Genomic DNA, 17,513 nt, shown 5'->3' with positions numbered 1-17,513 from the left:
CTTATCTTGCCTATTTCAACTAACAAACTTGAATGTTCTTATGTGCTACAAAAATTCTATGCACACATCAGTCTGTATCAAATTCAAAAGTCATAAAATCTTGCTTTGAAAGCATTAAAGTCAACTCATAAAGTAGTTATGGTAAATTATGCTTCTCTTTTGGATAAATCAATAATTTTGCAATTCAAGTTGCATTTAAATCATTTCCTTTGAATATAATTGGTAGATTTAATACATTACATAAATGCTTCAAAAGATTTTATATCTAAAATTTCTAAAAGGACCAAAATTGTACACAAGCAGTAAATAGAGTTGTTTGAATGATTTATGTATTATCTAACATCAAAATATTTGAATACATTAGTTTATCTGAGTGAGGATCTAAACTGCGTTAAGTTTTCAAATTATTACATAATATTAAAGGTACAAAATAATATAGGACATGCATGTGATGCTACCATATAAAGTGTCATAAGATAAACCCTGAGGTAATTTAAAAATATATTTTTACACAAAACTCCCCAGGAGTGTTTTATATGTTCTTATAATACATGTAGAAAATCAACTTTTTAAAAATATGTAGATAACACTGAAACATAGAAATGTTAAGCTGATTACAACTGCCAGAGGCTTTTCAAACTGCTCCTACCCTAAGTAGCAGATTTCTTTCACTTTTGACACTTCCAAACTTGCTTTTTCTACAGTCCAAAACTCAATTCAAGTAATTTTATGCCAAAGGAGTCAGCAATTTTAGCAGAGAACAAAGATCTTCCAACAGGTCTTGCAAAAACAAAGATATCAGCATTTCAGCCATGATTGCAGCTGCTTATACGACTTTTTGACACAAAGCATAAATTTTTCATCTTGTACTACACAAGCCTAAAATATGAATGACTACCAGTAGCTTATCATCTTGAGGGGACAGGGTCACATTACATTGACTATCACTCATTTTAAAAATAACTCAAATACTACTAATTTAATCTAAATGTATTATCACTGTTTTATTTTGGTATAACATGGATTATATTTGGTGGTGTTACAATTGAAAATACTGCATACTTTTCATTATGAATTGATCAATTGACAGTAATATAAAATGGTTTTATGTGTTATTACATGAAAGTGAAAGATTAAAAATAAGCATGTAGTGAATCAAGTCCTATACTCTATATAGAAAAATATTAGGCACCAAGATCAAAGGGAATAATGTGTAATTTGTCAATAAAGCCATTTATGCTGCACTTGAAAGCTTTCATTATTTGAAAATATGCAATTATTGTCATATTTTACAGAAAAATTACATTTCCGCTGTTTTAAGACTATAAATCTCAAAGAACATTTATAAAATTTTAAGATCTTTTTGCAAATACTTATAACTCTTTAAGCATAAATCAGCTGATTTTGCAATACCCATAATTAGAAATTTTTCACTTCATCCATTATTCGTAAAAATGTAAATAAAATTTTACCTTAATACTTTTGCGAGTCCTGTTGAAAATTTTTGACCAGTGAAAGAAATCTGTAGAAGGCATATTTTGTTAAAGTATGTCCACATTTACTGATCGTTGTCCACTACATAATGTTAAATAATGTTTTTAACACATTATTACATGTTATGATCAGTTACATATATAATTACTTACATTACAAATCAGGGGGCAAAATTAAGGGCAAATCCAATCATGTTCAAATTTGCTATTTTTTGCCTTATTTTCTACCCTTTTACATATAACATAAATCTAAATGGATTTAAAAGAAACTACGTAAAAAAATTAAACTTTGTAAAGTTTGATTTGCTTTCAACCTTCGTCAAGCATATATTCCCCCCTTTCAAAGGCCCCTAGCTGAATAATGCATATAAATGTTTTACAAATGGCATTGACAGGTCACACGGTCAATGATGATATAGATAATTACCAAACTTATGTTTTTCACTATGAAGTAGGTCAATACTAATAACTTTGGTATAGCCTGAAGCATTTACTTGTATCTAATACACATAAAAACTGATGGTTGGCAGACAAATATTCTACATCATTTGTTAATTACTTTTTAAGTCTTTTCAAAAAGATGAATTTGTAATATAAATTCAGCACCACAACTTGTGATTGTTTACATATGATAGCAGTCCAGCCAAGTTGTCAGCATAATTGATTGATTGATTGATTGATGTTTAAAGCCACTTTCAACACTTTTGTGTGCTATTTCATGGTGGACCATTTTTATTGGTGGAAGAAGCCTGAGTGTCTGGAGAAAACCACAGACATGCATAGTAATCAGTATAGTTAATGGAAGATATGTTCAGTCATAGATGTATAAATGGTTATTTTGACAACTAAATTATATACTATCTGCATTCCTAAGGAGGCTAAATCAGGACCCTTTTTTATGAAGACTAGGAAGTAAGAATATTCCTCATTGATACAGCAACAAGTGCTTAGAATATCCCCCTCACCCCCACACAATTGAAAGAATTGGAAAACAGGAAGTAGAGGTCTGGCAATTACAAAGTCCTCACATATACAGTTCATCACAGTCAAGCTGCTGCATGACTGAAAAAGAGGTTTCTGACCAAAATATTTGTTGGACAATTGGATGGACAAAGTGATTGAAATTTAGTCCCTTTTTCTAGAGTAAGGTTATAAAATGCAAGTAACAATTAGTCTTGTGTTTAGAGCAGCAAAAAAATTCATGAAAATTAACTGAGGAGCAAATCCAGGATTTTTGAAAAAGGTAGGGAGGGGCGTTATTAAATATATCCGAAAACATATACTACATGTATGTACTTTTTTTTAAAAACAATTTCAGCACATGTACCAGATTCCATTTTAATGAAATGTTTTTACAGCAGAATGTTTAGTTAACGTTTTCAGATATATAGCAGGTGTATACTTTCGAAATCACATGACTATTTCTACCTTGGGGACATATATGCTGGTGCATATAAGTCTGTGGATATAAATTGCCAAGGACACCTCAGTTCAGGAAGATGTAACCAAGAGAAATTTACCCAACCAGAAAATATATTGTGGGAAAATGATATCCCTGTTTACATATAACATTTTATATTTCTTATAACATGGAAATAATTTTCCCTATTTGAAATACTGAGGTCATTTGTTTTGTTTCCATTTTAAAATGACATGCATGAACTTAGAAGACAGTTTTACAAGTACCTTATTATTATACTTCCAAGGTATTTTAAATCTCTAAAAGATGTTCTCTGCATGTTTTAAATCATCCTATAATACTATTTTTATTTAGATAAAAGTCATTACCCCTTAAGTCAAATATTGTTAATGTATTACCTTTATTTAATAAAAATGTTACATTCAAATCATGAATTTAATCCTAAGGGAGATTTAAAAGTCTGACAATACTTTGATGTCCAGGACAAAAACCTATTGCTTGTAAATTTCAAGTCAACATGATTACTATTTTTTAATCATTATATAAGTTATAGCCCTGGAGTAACAGTAAATTGTTTGCCTTTTATGTTGAGAGCTTGAAGTATTTAATTTTTCCTATAATATACTTCAACATTTAAGAAATCAAAATAAAGTGATTAAAAGTTTTCAAAGATTTATATGTGACATTAAAATCAACTACATCAAGGACACCTGGAATAACCTGGAGTAGTTGTAAAGTGAGTCAGCATATTCAATCAAGTATTTATTTCTTCTAAATCTTTGTTGTTTAGAAGTTTATTGAGGGCAAACATACCAAAAAACACCTCCTACATTAATGTAAAATTTATCATTTCAAATTCTAAAAAGATATTTCACCTTTTAATCCTGCATGATGTAATACCTTTTATTCCTAGTCAATGTATAAAACTGTTGATCAGTATCCTATTTTTTCAGATTAAATGTAATCAGATACTTGTATTCTAAAGCAGTCAAGTGGTAAAGCATAATGATGTCATAAAAGTCCACAAAATTTCATTCTTTTTTTTCCGAATTAAACGTTTACTCCTCACGAAAATTAACATTTTCCCCCCAAGATGCATAAATACATTGCGTGGAGTACAAAATTCAAATTGGGTTGCCATCTATGATACCTAGCTTGAAATAATTTATAATTACTCTATAAAACAAAGACTTCCTATCCCACAAAATTTCCTATAAATGATAAAACACTTGTAAGTATTTTATAAAAGATAATAAAGCACCTCAGACAACAAAGGTTACAGTTCACAGTCAGGTAAGGAAATTGTGCAAAGAAAACAAACAAACTAAATACAGCGTCATCAAACACCTGATAAACACATTATATCATCTATAGACATGCATTAGTTCAAGGTCAGAAATATTATATAAGGACAGAAAGATGAAAAAATCTACAACATCCAAGAAGCCAACCCTCTGGACAATTTTTATACCTATAAGTATATCTGACACAACGGCAATATTCCAAACCCTGCCATGATTCCTTTTTGGTGTCAAGTGTTATATGTCAGCTTGGTATGGCCAAGATGTTTGGTTAAGTAAGCATACTTTTATAAAAGTTATCTCTCCTTAACCAGTCATTGGGTTATATGTATTGTGGATTGCAGTCCTTATTTGAATTATATATATTAGTTAGACTGTTTGTTCTCTAGATTTATTGTGACCATTACATGTACATGCAAAAAAATAGATCTTTATTAATTCCAACTGAAGTTCATAATTTATGCCGCAGTAAAGCATAAAACATGGAACTACCACTATTGTATCATACCAAGATAAAATTTTAACATTGTCAAGATCTTTCAATAAAGTTTATGCTTTGGTTTTTAATCATTACACACTCTGACTAATCACCATATGTTATAAATGTAAGTTTACATCAAATTCATTTTAACCAAGTAACAGAAAATCATTTTCTCACACTACGATTTTAATTTAACTTCTCAATTTGTACCCAGTAACAGTTTGTATTTCAAAATCTATATAACAATTTTACAACACAACATTACTCCTTAATCGTCTCCTAGTTTAAACAATTTAATCAGTTTGATTGGAAAGTTTTTTTGATAAACACTAAGCACTGTTACCAAGTTTAAAAGTTTTGTAAACAAATAAAGTCCAAGTATATTCCCACAATATTGTATTTCTAACAATTTATCTCACAACGAATCACAAAACAACTATTCATTTCTAAACAGTTATCTGACATACATGTACAAATTGTTAACAATAGCTCATTTTTCTAAACTAATAAATAGCAATAAGGCTGTTGATCAAATATTTACCCTTTAATAAGTAAACCAGAATCTTGTAAGTGAATAATATCTGGACAAAAATCGAGAGTTCATTGCTAATAAATATCAGTCAAGATCAAAATTGGAAAATGGACTAACTAACAATGCTATTGGAATGTTGCCTAGGTATTGTATTTCTACAGGCCAGGTAATTGGAGGTATTTCCTTATGGGTTCTTAACCACCTTAGTAACCTCAAGCTCACCTCAAGAGTAGGCTGTCAGAGGTTTGATCCCTAATTGAACCAACACAGTAATTACTGCTTCTCAGCCAACTCCATGGCAATTAGAAGTAAGAACAAAGACTGTTTGGCTCATAACCAGAATAATGTGCATAGATAGGGTGTCATGTCTTGTCATTTAATGAACACCTACAAGTCTCTGTGTTGGTCTAGTAAGCAGTTATTATTCATATAACATTAATTATTATTGTCTTGAATATGCATGTAATTAAAATTTTACCACTGGACATTAAGAAACCATTTATAAATCAGTCAATTATAAAATTTTGATATTGATGAGTTATCCCCCTTAAATTAACAGTAAAAGGAGCAGCAAGCTTCAAAATTTATTTCCAAATTGGACAAAAAACAAAATCAAAGATGTAACTGTCACATTGGATACTTATTTTAAACTAGATATGGTAGATTTACACACCTAGAACTCATTTCACCAACAAAAAAAATTGACACAAATTTTGACATACATTTGTGTACTGTAAAATCATAAATTATTGTGTGAATTTATTGTTGTGATTTTGTCATTTTAGACTTAAATGTGATCTAAATTTTTAAGATTTTTTAAAAAATCCTGTTTTATTCATAAATAATATTCAAAATGCGAGTTTAAAATAATGTGTTTACAACTCTCGCATTTTTCGCAATAATAAAAAACCTCGCAATAATTTCTGAATTTACAGTAAATGCGTACAATGAGTTAAATACATACATTCATATAGAACAAAGTTCGGGATAACAGGAAAACTTTGACTCATCCAAAATTTTGAGTCAACAGAGCTTCAGACCAGAGTTAACTGTAATTTATACTTGTTAGACTTTTTGTGAAATGAGTCGCTGATATTTACCATAAAAAGAGGGACAACTATCACTTTTTTCTCAGATACCTACACATTTGTGTTTAAGTTTTTCCTTTATAATATTCACATATAATGGGTAAATTACTTTTAGTTCTTTATAGTTTATTCAAACATCTACAAAATCATGTTCCAAAAGCCTCTTTGTTCGAGATATTCATAACCCAATAACTGACCTAAAGCAAACACCAATCAATCCTAACCCAATAATTTACTTATAATGCCATGACACAAAGTTCTAAAACAGGCTGTCAGGTCAAGAAAACATTTTCCTTTATCAAATTGGTCTCAATCACATGATATATGGGTAGTTGTTAACTTGTCTAGTTTCGAAGGTTATAGTTTCGCCCTGTTTGTTTACATTGGGTTGATAAAAGGATTTAAAATCTACAATTTTAAAGCCCGTTATCCATTGGGTACAAACTCGAAGATTTTAATTTGGGCAGGTGGTGGTTCACTGTTGGGTATTTAACATTTGTGTTTATTAGTTTGATCGCAACCTCGCTTTGGTCTTTTCGAAATACGTCGGCAAGATTGCAGCAGACGAAAATTGGACGAGAAAATAATCTTCTTAAAAAAGTTGAAATAACACCTGAAATAGGTTTGATAAAGGGCTATAAGTTTATTTTGATATACGATAAAGACGGATTGATATCGATTTAATCCCGATGTCTTGAAATTTTAGTTAAAAACGACATTTAAAAACATACAAAAATTTAATGTGCAAATGAATGTCGAATTTAAGTAAACGGTCACAGCCAAAAATAAATCAAACAAGATTGTGTTAGACATTATATTTTTATGCAATTTGAAATTGTGAAGGAATTTATAACTGTTATTGCCGTACTTTAGTGATATAAGGGGTTTTCAAATCAACCAAATATTTTCACAATGAAATTTTGAAATAGCTTATTGTCAGCATATAAATTGATGCAGTCGATAACTTAGTTCATCTAAATACAGGACAAAAATGAGCAAAAAGTTGAGTGTTTCGACTCTATTTATTGACAAACTTGTAATGACAAACTTCCGGTTAACGGTGGGCATAAAAACCGGAACCGGCTTTGATAAACTCGTATGTTTCGGATTTGCACAAATGGCAAAACAATCATTTTAGTAAGTAGTAATTGATTCTTAGTTTATATATCCTGAGAATAACACGAAAGAGCAAACTATAGGCATATAATCGGAGAGAGATTTGTGAAATACGTATGTTTTTGGATATTCACTTTTAATATTTTATATATATATATAAGGTAAAGCACATGTATTTGAATGAAGATAACACATACACTTTAAGTTTCAGATCATGTATAGGAGGTCCGGCAGAAAAAGGGTGCCGACAAGCAGGGCAAATAATGGAGGCGCAGCGGCTGCTGCAAAGAAGTCGAAACAGCAACAGGAAGAGGCGACTGCTAATATTGCAGATAGATTACCTAGAACAAGTAGAACACCACCAGTACAGCTCGGCTCAAACACAGTGACAACTAATGTACTACCACACAGTCCAATAATGATCCCAGCAACACTGCCAGCAGAAACAATTTACCCTGCTCCAGGTAATACAACATTACACCAACCCCTAATTAACACAGGTTATGCCTTACCCATTGAAACGGTTAAGGCGTCAGATGACATAGCGCGAAACGTATCGCAAAATGTCAAACAAAAAGTAATAAATGGGGAATATGTAGATATGGGCAGTTTGTTAAATAATTCACAAAACATAACAGGAGTGAATCAAACACTTACATTTAATCAGGGACAGATTATATTACAACCTAAGCAACAGGATACAAGAATTAACACAATAGGTATATGGACGGATGCCTTTTTAATATATATCAGTATTTATTGTACTATACATACATCTCAGTTCCAAGAACTGTTGAAGTATATGCAAACTGTCAGGTTAGGGCTAAACGCTATGCAGGTTTAGGATGGAAATTGTATGATGAACAGTTTAGACTACGTAGATCACAGGAGCCTGCTGGATCCTGGTCTGTCATAGACACTGAGCTATGGTTATTGTATATGCAACCAGCAGGTCCAATTAATGGGCCAGAGTTCAATATTGCACAAAAACCAACAAACAATTTTCTTAAATGCTATGCATATAATTATAATGGGACGTGCACCCAACAATATTGCACATACAAACATGCTTGTTTAAAATGCAGTGGGGTACATCCGGTTATATATTGCACTAATAGCAAAGTGACTAACTCTAATAATCCTCAGTCACCTGGGATTGTTCAGAGATTCAGATCAGCCCGGCCTCAAGCACCACAAAAAACAGCATCTAATTTTCAACCCTTTGCACCTAGGCAAATGCAAAATAACACAAGATTCCGTTCTCCTGGAGCATTTATGGGACAAAGGCAAAACCCCAGTCAAAATTAAATCTTTAAGAGAATTACTGTCAAATTATGAAAACAAAACTGATGCAGCAATGTTATTATTGGGATTTATAGAGGGGTTTAGATTAAACTATACTGGTCCAAGGATCTCGAGTTTTGCAAGCAATCTCATTTCGGCAGAAGTTCACAAAACTGAAACGAATTTAAAATTACAAAAAGAAGTGCATCTTGGTAGAATGTTGGGCCCCTTTTCAAAAATACCAATTTCAACTTTAAGAATATCTCCTATTGGGGTAGTTTCAAAAAATGACGGTGGATGGCGTCTTATAACTCACTTGTCATATCCTCTAAACTGGAGTGTGAATGATTTCATTGATCCAGAAATTTGTAAAGTAAAGTATTCTTCTTTTGATAAAGTGGTTGGGATGATCTCTGAATTAGGAAATAACGTGCTTTGCGCAAAAATGGACATTAGTCAGGCCTTTAGAATTTTATTGGTTCACCCAGCTGATTTTGACCTTCTGGGAATTTTCTTTGATGGGAAATATTATATTAATAAATGTCTGCCTGAAGGCTGTTCTATATCATGTGCCCTCTTTGAAAAATTTGCCACTTTTTTGCATAAAACAGTTGCATTGAAAGCTGGCATTGAGACTTTAGACCACTATTTGGATGACTTTTTCTTTGCTGGTGAAAGTTCAACGGATAATTGTACCATTTTGATGGACACTTTTAATGAAGTATGTAGGCAGCTAGGTGTTCCACTAGCAGAGAATAAAACAGTAGGTCCTACCACATGTATCACATTTTTAGGCCTTGAAATTGACACAGTACTTATGTTGGTTAGAATCCCCCCTGAAAAACTGGATAAACTTAAATTTATGCTTGATCAGGTCTTGTCGAAAAAGAAAATGGCACTGAAGGAACTTGAATCAATTACTGGTTTAATGGCATTTTGTTCAAGGGCTATTATATCAGCCCGTGCTTTTATTCGTCGTTTTTACGATTTGATAGCTTCAGTTAAGAATGGAAAGCCTTATTATACTGTCAGATTGAATTCAGAGGTCAAAGCAGATGCTAGAGTTTGGCTAAATTTTCTAGATCAATTCAATGGTCAGTGTTATTTTCCTGATAGATTTTGGTCGACTAATGAAAGTCTGGAATTATTCACTGATAGTGCAGGTAATGTTTTATTAGGTTGTGGAGCTTATTTTCAAGGTCACTGGGTACAATACCAGTGGCCAAGTAGTTGGGCTGATACTAGCATTTTATTGGATATAACATGTTTGGAGCTTATTCCCATCGTGCTGTCGTTCATGATATGGGGTCGTTCATTTAGAAATAAAAAGATTCTGTTGAGAATAGATAATCAGGCATTAGTAAGCATTGTGAACAAAAGAACATCAAAATCAAAGAGAGTTATGATATTGATAAGACAACTAGTTTTTCTCACTATGAACAATAACATACAATTTAGGGCACAACATATTGAGGGTGAGCATAATGCAATCGCAGATGCTCTTTCTCGATTTCAGGAACAACGTTTTATGGACTTGGTCCCGAATGCAGACAGTTCTCCAGCAGCAATCCCACAAGAATTCCTGTCGATGATTTCAGAACTGAAATGAATCATTTACTTATAAATTCATTAGCACCCAGTACACAGAAAGCATATTTGCATAGCATGGACATATTTGTTAAATTCAGAGAAAATCATGGTTTTTCTGATGTCTGGCCTATTCCGCTTGATGACTTGACATCATTCATTGTTTATATGTTTAGAAAGAAATTGTCCCACTCAACAGTATCTGGCTATATTTCAGGCTTAAGTTACTTTAATAAAATCAACAATTTAGAAGACAATACACAGAAATTTGTTGTCAGAAAATTGATTGAAGGAATAAAAAGGTTGGGGGGCCCAAATCAAAAGGCACTAGATTACCCATAACGAGAGATAAATTGGAAAAATTATTGAGGTCATTGGCGGTGATTTGCAAAAACGGGTATGAGACAAAACTGTTTATGGCTTCATTTTCGCTAGCCTTTCATGGTTTTATGAGAGTAGGTGAAATAACAGTTGATTGTAAAAATAAGCAGATGCATACTGTAAAATTTGAAAATATAAAGCTTTGTGATGCAAGATTAGAGGTTTTATTGACGTCATCTAAAACTGATCAGTTTGGTTCTGGAACAACAATCGTTATTTCTAAGCAGAAAAACAAAAATGTATGTCCAGTACAAATAATGGCTAATTTTATTAAAGTTCGCCCACCTTATCTGGGACCTTTATTTTGTCATTTTGATGGATCCCCCCTTACAAGATACCAGTTTTCAGCATTATTAAAAAGGTCTCTGTCAGTAATTGGTATAGAAAACAATGGATTTAAGTCCCATTCCTTTAGAATTGGCATGGCAACTACATGTGCATTAGAAGGTATTTCTGATGAACAAATTAAAGAAATGGGACGTTGGAAGTCACAGGCCTTTTTGCGTTACATTAGGATTTAAATGCCTGAACATCATATATGTACATTTATTTGTGTAAATATGTTTCTATATTTGCTTATTTTGTAATGCAGTCTTGAGCTGGCATTTAAATAATATTGTATTGTGTAAATAAATGGTATGTCCTGCATCAATATAAGCAAGTAATAATTGCTTTCTAAGAATTGCAGGACATGCTACAGTTTGGATCGTTGGATCCTCGATTATTAAGCATGCCTTTGGGGAAGCCAGAGGAAGACCGGGAGGGGTAAACTTGGGGCTGCAGAGGATGGGAGTAAATATTTGGTGGCAGGGAAAATGTGGAGGTAAAGTGCTGGACATGAAACAACAAATAAGAACCATGTTAAAATATGAAGATCCGCCAACTATATTAGTTTTACATATTGGAGGCAATGATATAGGGGAAAAAAGTTCAAAAACTCTTTGTGAACTAATAAGGAAACAGTTCAGTTGGATGCGTCAACTGATGTTGGACACAGTTTTTGTCTGGTCTCAAATTATTCCGAGATCAAGTTGGCGTTACTCTGACAATATTAATGCCATGGAAAAATGTAGAATGAGGGTTAATACCTCTATAGCATCATTTTTAACCAAAACAGATGGTTGTTACCTCCGTTACCCTGATATAAAGGCTAATGAATTATTCTTAATGAAAGATGGAGTGCATTTGACGTCTTTGGGAAATAACATTTTTTTGAATACCCTCCAGGGAGGATTAGAAATGATCATCAGGAATCTTGGCATTAATTTAACCTTCCCCGACTGTAAATAGATACAACTGTTATGTTAACATTTTATATCTGACGTTTCAAGTAAGTTACTAGGAAGTAACTTGAAAGTTAATATATTAAATTGTATTTGGCACAGCTTCGCGCAGCTACACCCCCTCTTTTCAGTGGCGGTTGTCCAATCAGATCAAGTTGATACCCTGATCTTATCGGACAATTTGGCACATTTCGCTGCGCTGGATTTAACATTCATATATTCAGTGAACAGTAATGATAGCCTCTGATTACCAGGGCTCATCAGTCAACTTCTCGTACCAGACATATTACTTAAATATATTTATATTAGTGGTTTGCCATAATTTGCGGTAGCCACATTATAATTTACATATATATTAAATACAGACATTGATAAATATATTTCAGAGCAAGATTGCCAATTTAAATACATATTATATATCATATATGTTATATTTTATTCAAGATAAAGCTGTGGCCAAATACTGCCAAAACCTTATTATCTATTTGTTATGTTTTGGGCCTCGAGGATAAAAGGATTTAAAATCTACAATTTTAAAGCCCGTTATCCATTGGGTACAAACTCGAAGATTTTAATTTGGGCAGGTGGTGGTTCACTGTTGGGTATTTAACATTTGTGTTTATTAGTTTGATCGCAACCTCGCTTTGGTCTTTTCGAAATACGTCGGCAAGATTGCAGCAGACGAAAATTGGACGAGAAAATAATCTTCTTAAAAAACCCACCACCCTCCCAATGTAAATTAATTTTGTGTTACATGTGTATTTGTTCTGAATGGAAGTAAGAAACCAGATACTGCTTTTAAGTTTATATTTCAGCTTAATTCTGCTAATGGTACTGAGATGGGAGAGTAGGAGACAACTAGTGAACACAATGTAGATGTAAAAGTGGACATTGGCAGAGCACATTTGGCACATTTCGCTGCGCTGGATTTAACATTCATATATTCAGTGAACAGTAATGATAGCCTCTGATTACCAGGGCTCATCAGTCAACTTCTCGTACCAGACATATTACTTAAATATATTTATATTAGTGGTTTGCCATAATTTGCGGTAGCCACATTATAATTTACATATATATTAAATACAGACATTGATAAATATATTTCAGAGCAAGATTGCCAATTTAAATACATATTATATATCATATATGTTATATTTTATTCAAGATAAAGCTGTGGCCAAATACTGCCAAAACCTTATTATCTATTTGTTATGTTTTGGGCCTCGAGGATAACATCATGATTTTTACAAATTTGGTGAAATAATTTGAAGTGACCTATTTCTTTTTATCAAAATCTATAAGGAATAATTTTGTCTGACATTAAATGGCGGTCTTCAAAAGAGCTCTTGATTAATTTCACTGTTCTTTTTACAAAAGAAACAAATTGAAAAAGTCCAAGATTCATTTAATTTTTGTATTAAATATTTGCAATTCAAATAAAGTACAATCAAATACTTATTTCTTGTAGTTTGCATACTTTAAATGAAAGACAATTATAATACCTCTCAACAGTTTGTGTGAACTAAAAATTAATACCGCCACCTGCAGTGATAGAGGGGAATACGTGATCGGAATACTTAACCATCAGTTTTTCTACACAGCCACAAAAAATTCTATACTTATTTCGGAAAAGAATATTTTGACTCTTAGATGTCTTTTTTTTTTAAGTTGTATTCTTATTTGCTGCTGTCTCATTGAAGTTTTTTCTGTTTCTCCTTTCCTTTATATGTTCTTATTAATTCAGAATTCAGAATTCAGACTATGACTATTAGAAAAGTTAAACGAAAATACTGTAAGCATGTCTCTATCTTTTGACCTGCATTCTGCCAACAAATGTTTGATGATTCCTATACAATGTATCATCAAAATTGAATTATATATTCTGAAGAAGCATTTAGTATGAAATATCAAAAAATCATGATATATGTACCCCAGATATCTTTTCATAACCAACCATGCATTATTTTATAGTTTTTTCTATACGTACAGCATTGTCAGGTGGCACCTTGTCAGCAGAATCTGTGAATGGAGAGTTTTCTCCCTTTGAATTTTCTTGTATCATGGTTTCCTCTTCAAAATCTTCCATTGTTAAGATATCTTCATCTTTATCGTATATAAGCATTTCTCATAATCCAATAACAAACAAATGTGAATCGAAAATAATGCTGAAGAATGAGTTATCTTTCTTTGGTCAAATTATATCCAATCATAATCCTGCAATATAAATTAACATTTTTCAATTATTAAATTTTAAATTGATAAATTGTATACTAGTGTAATCTGAGCTAATATTTTGTTTAAAATCAAACTGAACAAATTTTAACAGAATAAAAAATCTGTCAAATTTCAGCATATTCATTTGATACACATGTAATATGTTACATTAAACTTGATGCAAGCATCTGTGGTTCAGACTCTTGAATTCAAAAAAACCTTGCAATGTGGTTTTTATTATTGCTAAAAACACATCAGTGTTAGTTTCATATTGATTAAACTTGCATTTTGAAATTGTGATTACCCTATTTCTATGCCGCTTTCCCTGCTGATATTGCCTTAATGAAGTTTGTACATGTATTTTCATTTGCTGATTGACAACTGTATCAATAAATGCACACATTAATTGTTTTGTTACAACTGTAGATCTGCACTTGCACATTTTCTATGTAATCCTTGCTGATTAAGAAGAAAACCATGCAGTTTATATACAATTCTATCTTTTAGGAAATCACTTTTTTGTTTGGGTTGCTGTATCATGTACATTTAGCTAGCTATAAAATCAGGTTCAATCCACCATTTTCTACACAAGAAAATGTCTGTACCAAGTCAGGAATATGACAGTTGTTATCCATTCATTTAATGTGTTTGAGCTTTTGATTTTGATTAGGGACTTTCCTTTTTGAATTTTCTTTGGAGTTCAGTATTGTTGTGATTTACTTTTTACCACATCTCCTTTCATTCAAGCTATCCTACACTTCTTTAGATACAATTTATTCAGTCATTTATCCATAGTAATGTCCATATTAGTCCTGAAATCGATACAGCATAAAACGAGTTCAACCAGCTTCCTACAAAGTATTACCTTTTCGGTACGCTATTCCTTAAATCTCTTACAAATATAAAGGAAATGAGTCATATATGTACACCAGACATAAATCTTACCAATTTCCTGGAGATAGCTAAAATATCAAAGGAGTGATATTTTTGTTGTTGATCTTCATCCTGACCTATCTAATAATGAGCTCCAGTACACCCAATCTGCTTTAGTGTTTTGACATATCTAACTTATGGTATTTCATTGGTGCTTTAAGTTTAAACTTAATACGTACTTGTTTATATAAACATAATTATAGTCTGAAACAACACATTCTTAGCATAACTGACTCTTATAGATCTTATGAAGAATTTAAATGATCAGAATTAAAATACTAAATATTGTAATTTAAAAATTACTAAACAAAGTTCAGAATTAAATTAAGTCTTTAATTGAAATTAGTTTAAATCATATATGGCTAAGTTCCAAAACCAAACTAACTAGATTTAACCAGAGACAACTATGCACAGATATATGAAACAGAAATACGATACCAAATATGGTGGGTTTTTCTTAATTATTTGGTGCTTGGTGCTTACCATAAACTTCAAATTAACTTAAAATTTATGTCTTTTCCATTGATTCCTGAAGATAACAGTTAATGGTGATGTAAATGGTTTTTCTCCCTAACTATTTTATATAATTAATCAATATTATGTACAGACTTAGGGTGATCAGATAAAAAGCTTTTTGCTCCAGATGTATTACAGTATGGGAATAATACATCATAGAATAGAATAGAAAAGATATGGTGTTTCAATCCATGACACAAAATCACTACAGGTTTATCAAAACACCAAAAAGCAAAGAAATAACAATTTCCTTGTTGTTCTTTATATTACATTGGTCATGCAGCTTCTTAGAACTTAAGTACTGATGACAAACTTAAACAATAGAAATTACTCTCCATGTGAGCTGCATGTTAAGCTCTAAAGTCAATTTGGCATTAATGTAACTGCAGAAGTATTTCCATATTTTAGTATTTAGCTCAATTTGCTCCAAATGATTCTAGATCCAACTCCAAATAACCTTTTGATGTCATGCAATAATCACTTAGAAAATTTGATGGAAATTGTTTTAATGGTAGTTTAATGCAGAATATTGCCTGAACTTGTGTGAGTAATGGCAGAAAATTTGAATACAAGTTTATATTACTACTAACTAACGACTACTAACTTTGTTATTCACAGTAGCTACCAATACTTACACCAAAGTCTTGCTTTTTAAAGTTTGTTATCTTTATAAATTTTCAGGAGTGTAAAAAAGTGTTTTTAAGTACCTAGTCTCAGCCAAGAGTCAGACTATTTGAACTAGCATCTGCAGATGTATTCTGCTGCAGCTAATTTTTAACTTTTTACAGGTTTTTTTTTTACATTGAGAATAAATATAATCCACAACAAAAGCTTTCAGAAATATAACATTTGTAGTAAAATATCCAAAATTGGAAAACAACAAAACAATTATAAAGGTGAAGAACCTTTACTTGACAGTTAATTGTCGAAATGTTACAGTTTATTGTTTTTTCAATACAATCAATCATGCTTGGTTAATTCTTGGTCAATAGAAGTTCAAAATCATTAATGGGATATCAAATATGAATTTCATATTCCCAAATGCTGTATATAAATATGTATTTAAATGTCAGCAATTCAAATTTCTGAGAAAATTGATTAGATACATATTACAAACTATCATAATGAAAGGACAATTACTTCCTAATTAGGGAGCTACTATTTGATTTCTACAGGTGGGGTTGGGGGTTGGGGGTTGGGGGGGGGTAGTGTCTTTATCTTCCTTATTTAGCAGGAGCTTTGCTTTCAACGATTAACAATTTGTGTCCTTAACCCTTAAAATTAATAGTTCACCACTTATGCAATAACTTATTTACAGCAGTCTGAATATTCAATCATCACATATATGAATATGCACGCTAATATAAAAAAAAAAGATGTGCTATGATTGCCAATGATACAACTCTTCAAAAGAGACCAAATGACACCGAAATTAACAACTAAAGGTCACCATATATGGCCTTCAACAATGAGTAAAACCCATACCACATATTCAGCTATAAAAGGCCCCAAATGACAAATTTAAAACAATTCAAAGGAGAAAACTAACGGTCTAATTTATGTACAAAACAATGAATGAAAAACAAATATGTAACATAGCAACAAAGACAACCACTGCTAAGAATGTTTATGTCCTAATCACTACATGTTTCAGCGATCCATTTAGCAATGATTATCTCTGAACAGGAAAATGAAAGAACACTTTTTTTAAATCCTTCTTACCTTCGAAGAAACTGTAGTTTAAATTTTTCCTTATTTCCCAGAAAACACAAAACTCATCGAAAAAGTTTGTTATCCTAAGTGAAAGAGGAAAGACAACAGGTCTAGTTAATGAGTAATTACTATTTTTACGAGACTAATTACTTACAATGATATGTTTAT

At 31.8% G+C, this 17,513-nt stretch overlaps 2 protein-coding genes across 8 annotated transcripts in view; one reads left to right on the top strand and one right to left on the bottom strand.

The window, feature by feature from the left end:
* The window catches only part of LOC143064266 (uncharacterized), a 51,585-nt gene that overhangs the window by 13,297 nt on the left and 20,775 nt on the right, over positions 1-17,513 (bottom strand). For 4 of the 6 annotated variants that reach the window (XM_076236986.1, XM_076236989.1, XM_076236988.1 and 1 more), the window contains one exon: positions 13,957-14,183. In XM_076236986.1, coding sequence (XP_076093101.1) covers positions 13,957-14,091 — 135 coding nt within the window. In that variant the 5' untranslated portion in view covers positions 14,092-14,183. Of the gene's footprint in view, positions 1-1,472; positions 1,609-13,956; positions 14,184-15,128; positions 15,147-17,513 lie in introns of those variants that run through there. The other 2 variants (XM_076236990.1, XM_076236992.1) reach the window with 2 other exon arrangements.
* Positions 6,712-13,167, top strand: LOC143064265 (uncharacterized). 2 transcript variants are annotated; one of them, XM_076236985.1, is made up of 3 exons: positions 6,712-6,937; positions 7,637-7,895; positions 11,372-13,167. In XM_076236985.1, the coding sequence occupies exons 2-3, from the start codon at positions 7,646-7,648 to the stop codon at positions 11,971-11,973; spliced, it is 852 nt and encodes a 283-aa protein (XP_076093100.1). In that variant the 5' UTR covers positions 6,712-6,937; positions 7,637-7,645; the 3' UTR covers positions 11,974-13,167. The 2 variants fall into 2 exon arrangements, with proteins under 2 accessions (XP_076093100.1, XP_076093099.1); XM_076236984.1 differs by having other exon boundaries at positions 7,637-13,167.

Source organism: Mytilus galloprovincialis, chromosome 2 (assembly GCF_965363235.1).
Source record: "Mytilus galloprovincialis chromosome 2, xbMytGall1.hap1.1, whole genome shotgun sequence".
NCBI classification, from domain to species: Eukaryota; Metazoa; Mollusca; class Bivalvia; order Mytilida; family Mytilidae; genus Mytilus; species Mytilus galloprovincialis.
The sequence above is the reverse complement of the archived record's forward strand: the minus strand, read 5'-3'. Positions and strand labels throughout refer to the sequence as shown.

What these genes read in the sequence shown, in the direction of transcription:
- LOC143064265 (XM_076236984.1), top strand. Translation starts at nt 8,789, where the DNA reads ATGTTATTATTGGGATTTATAGAGGGGTTTAGATTAAACTATACTGGT.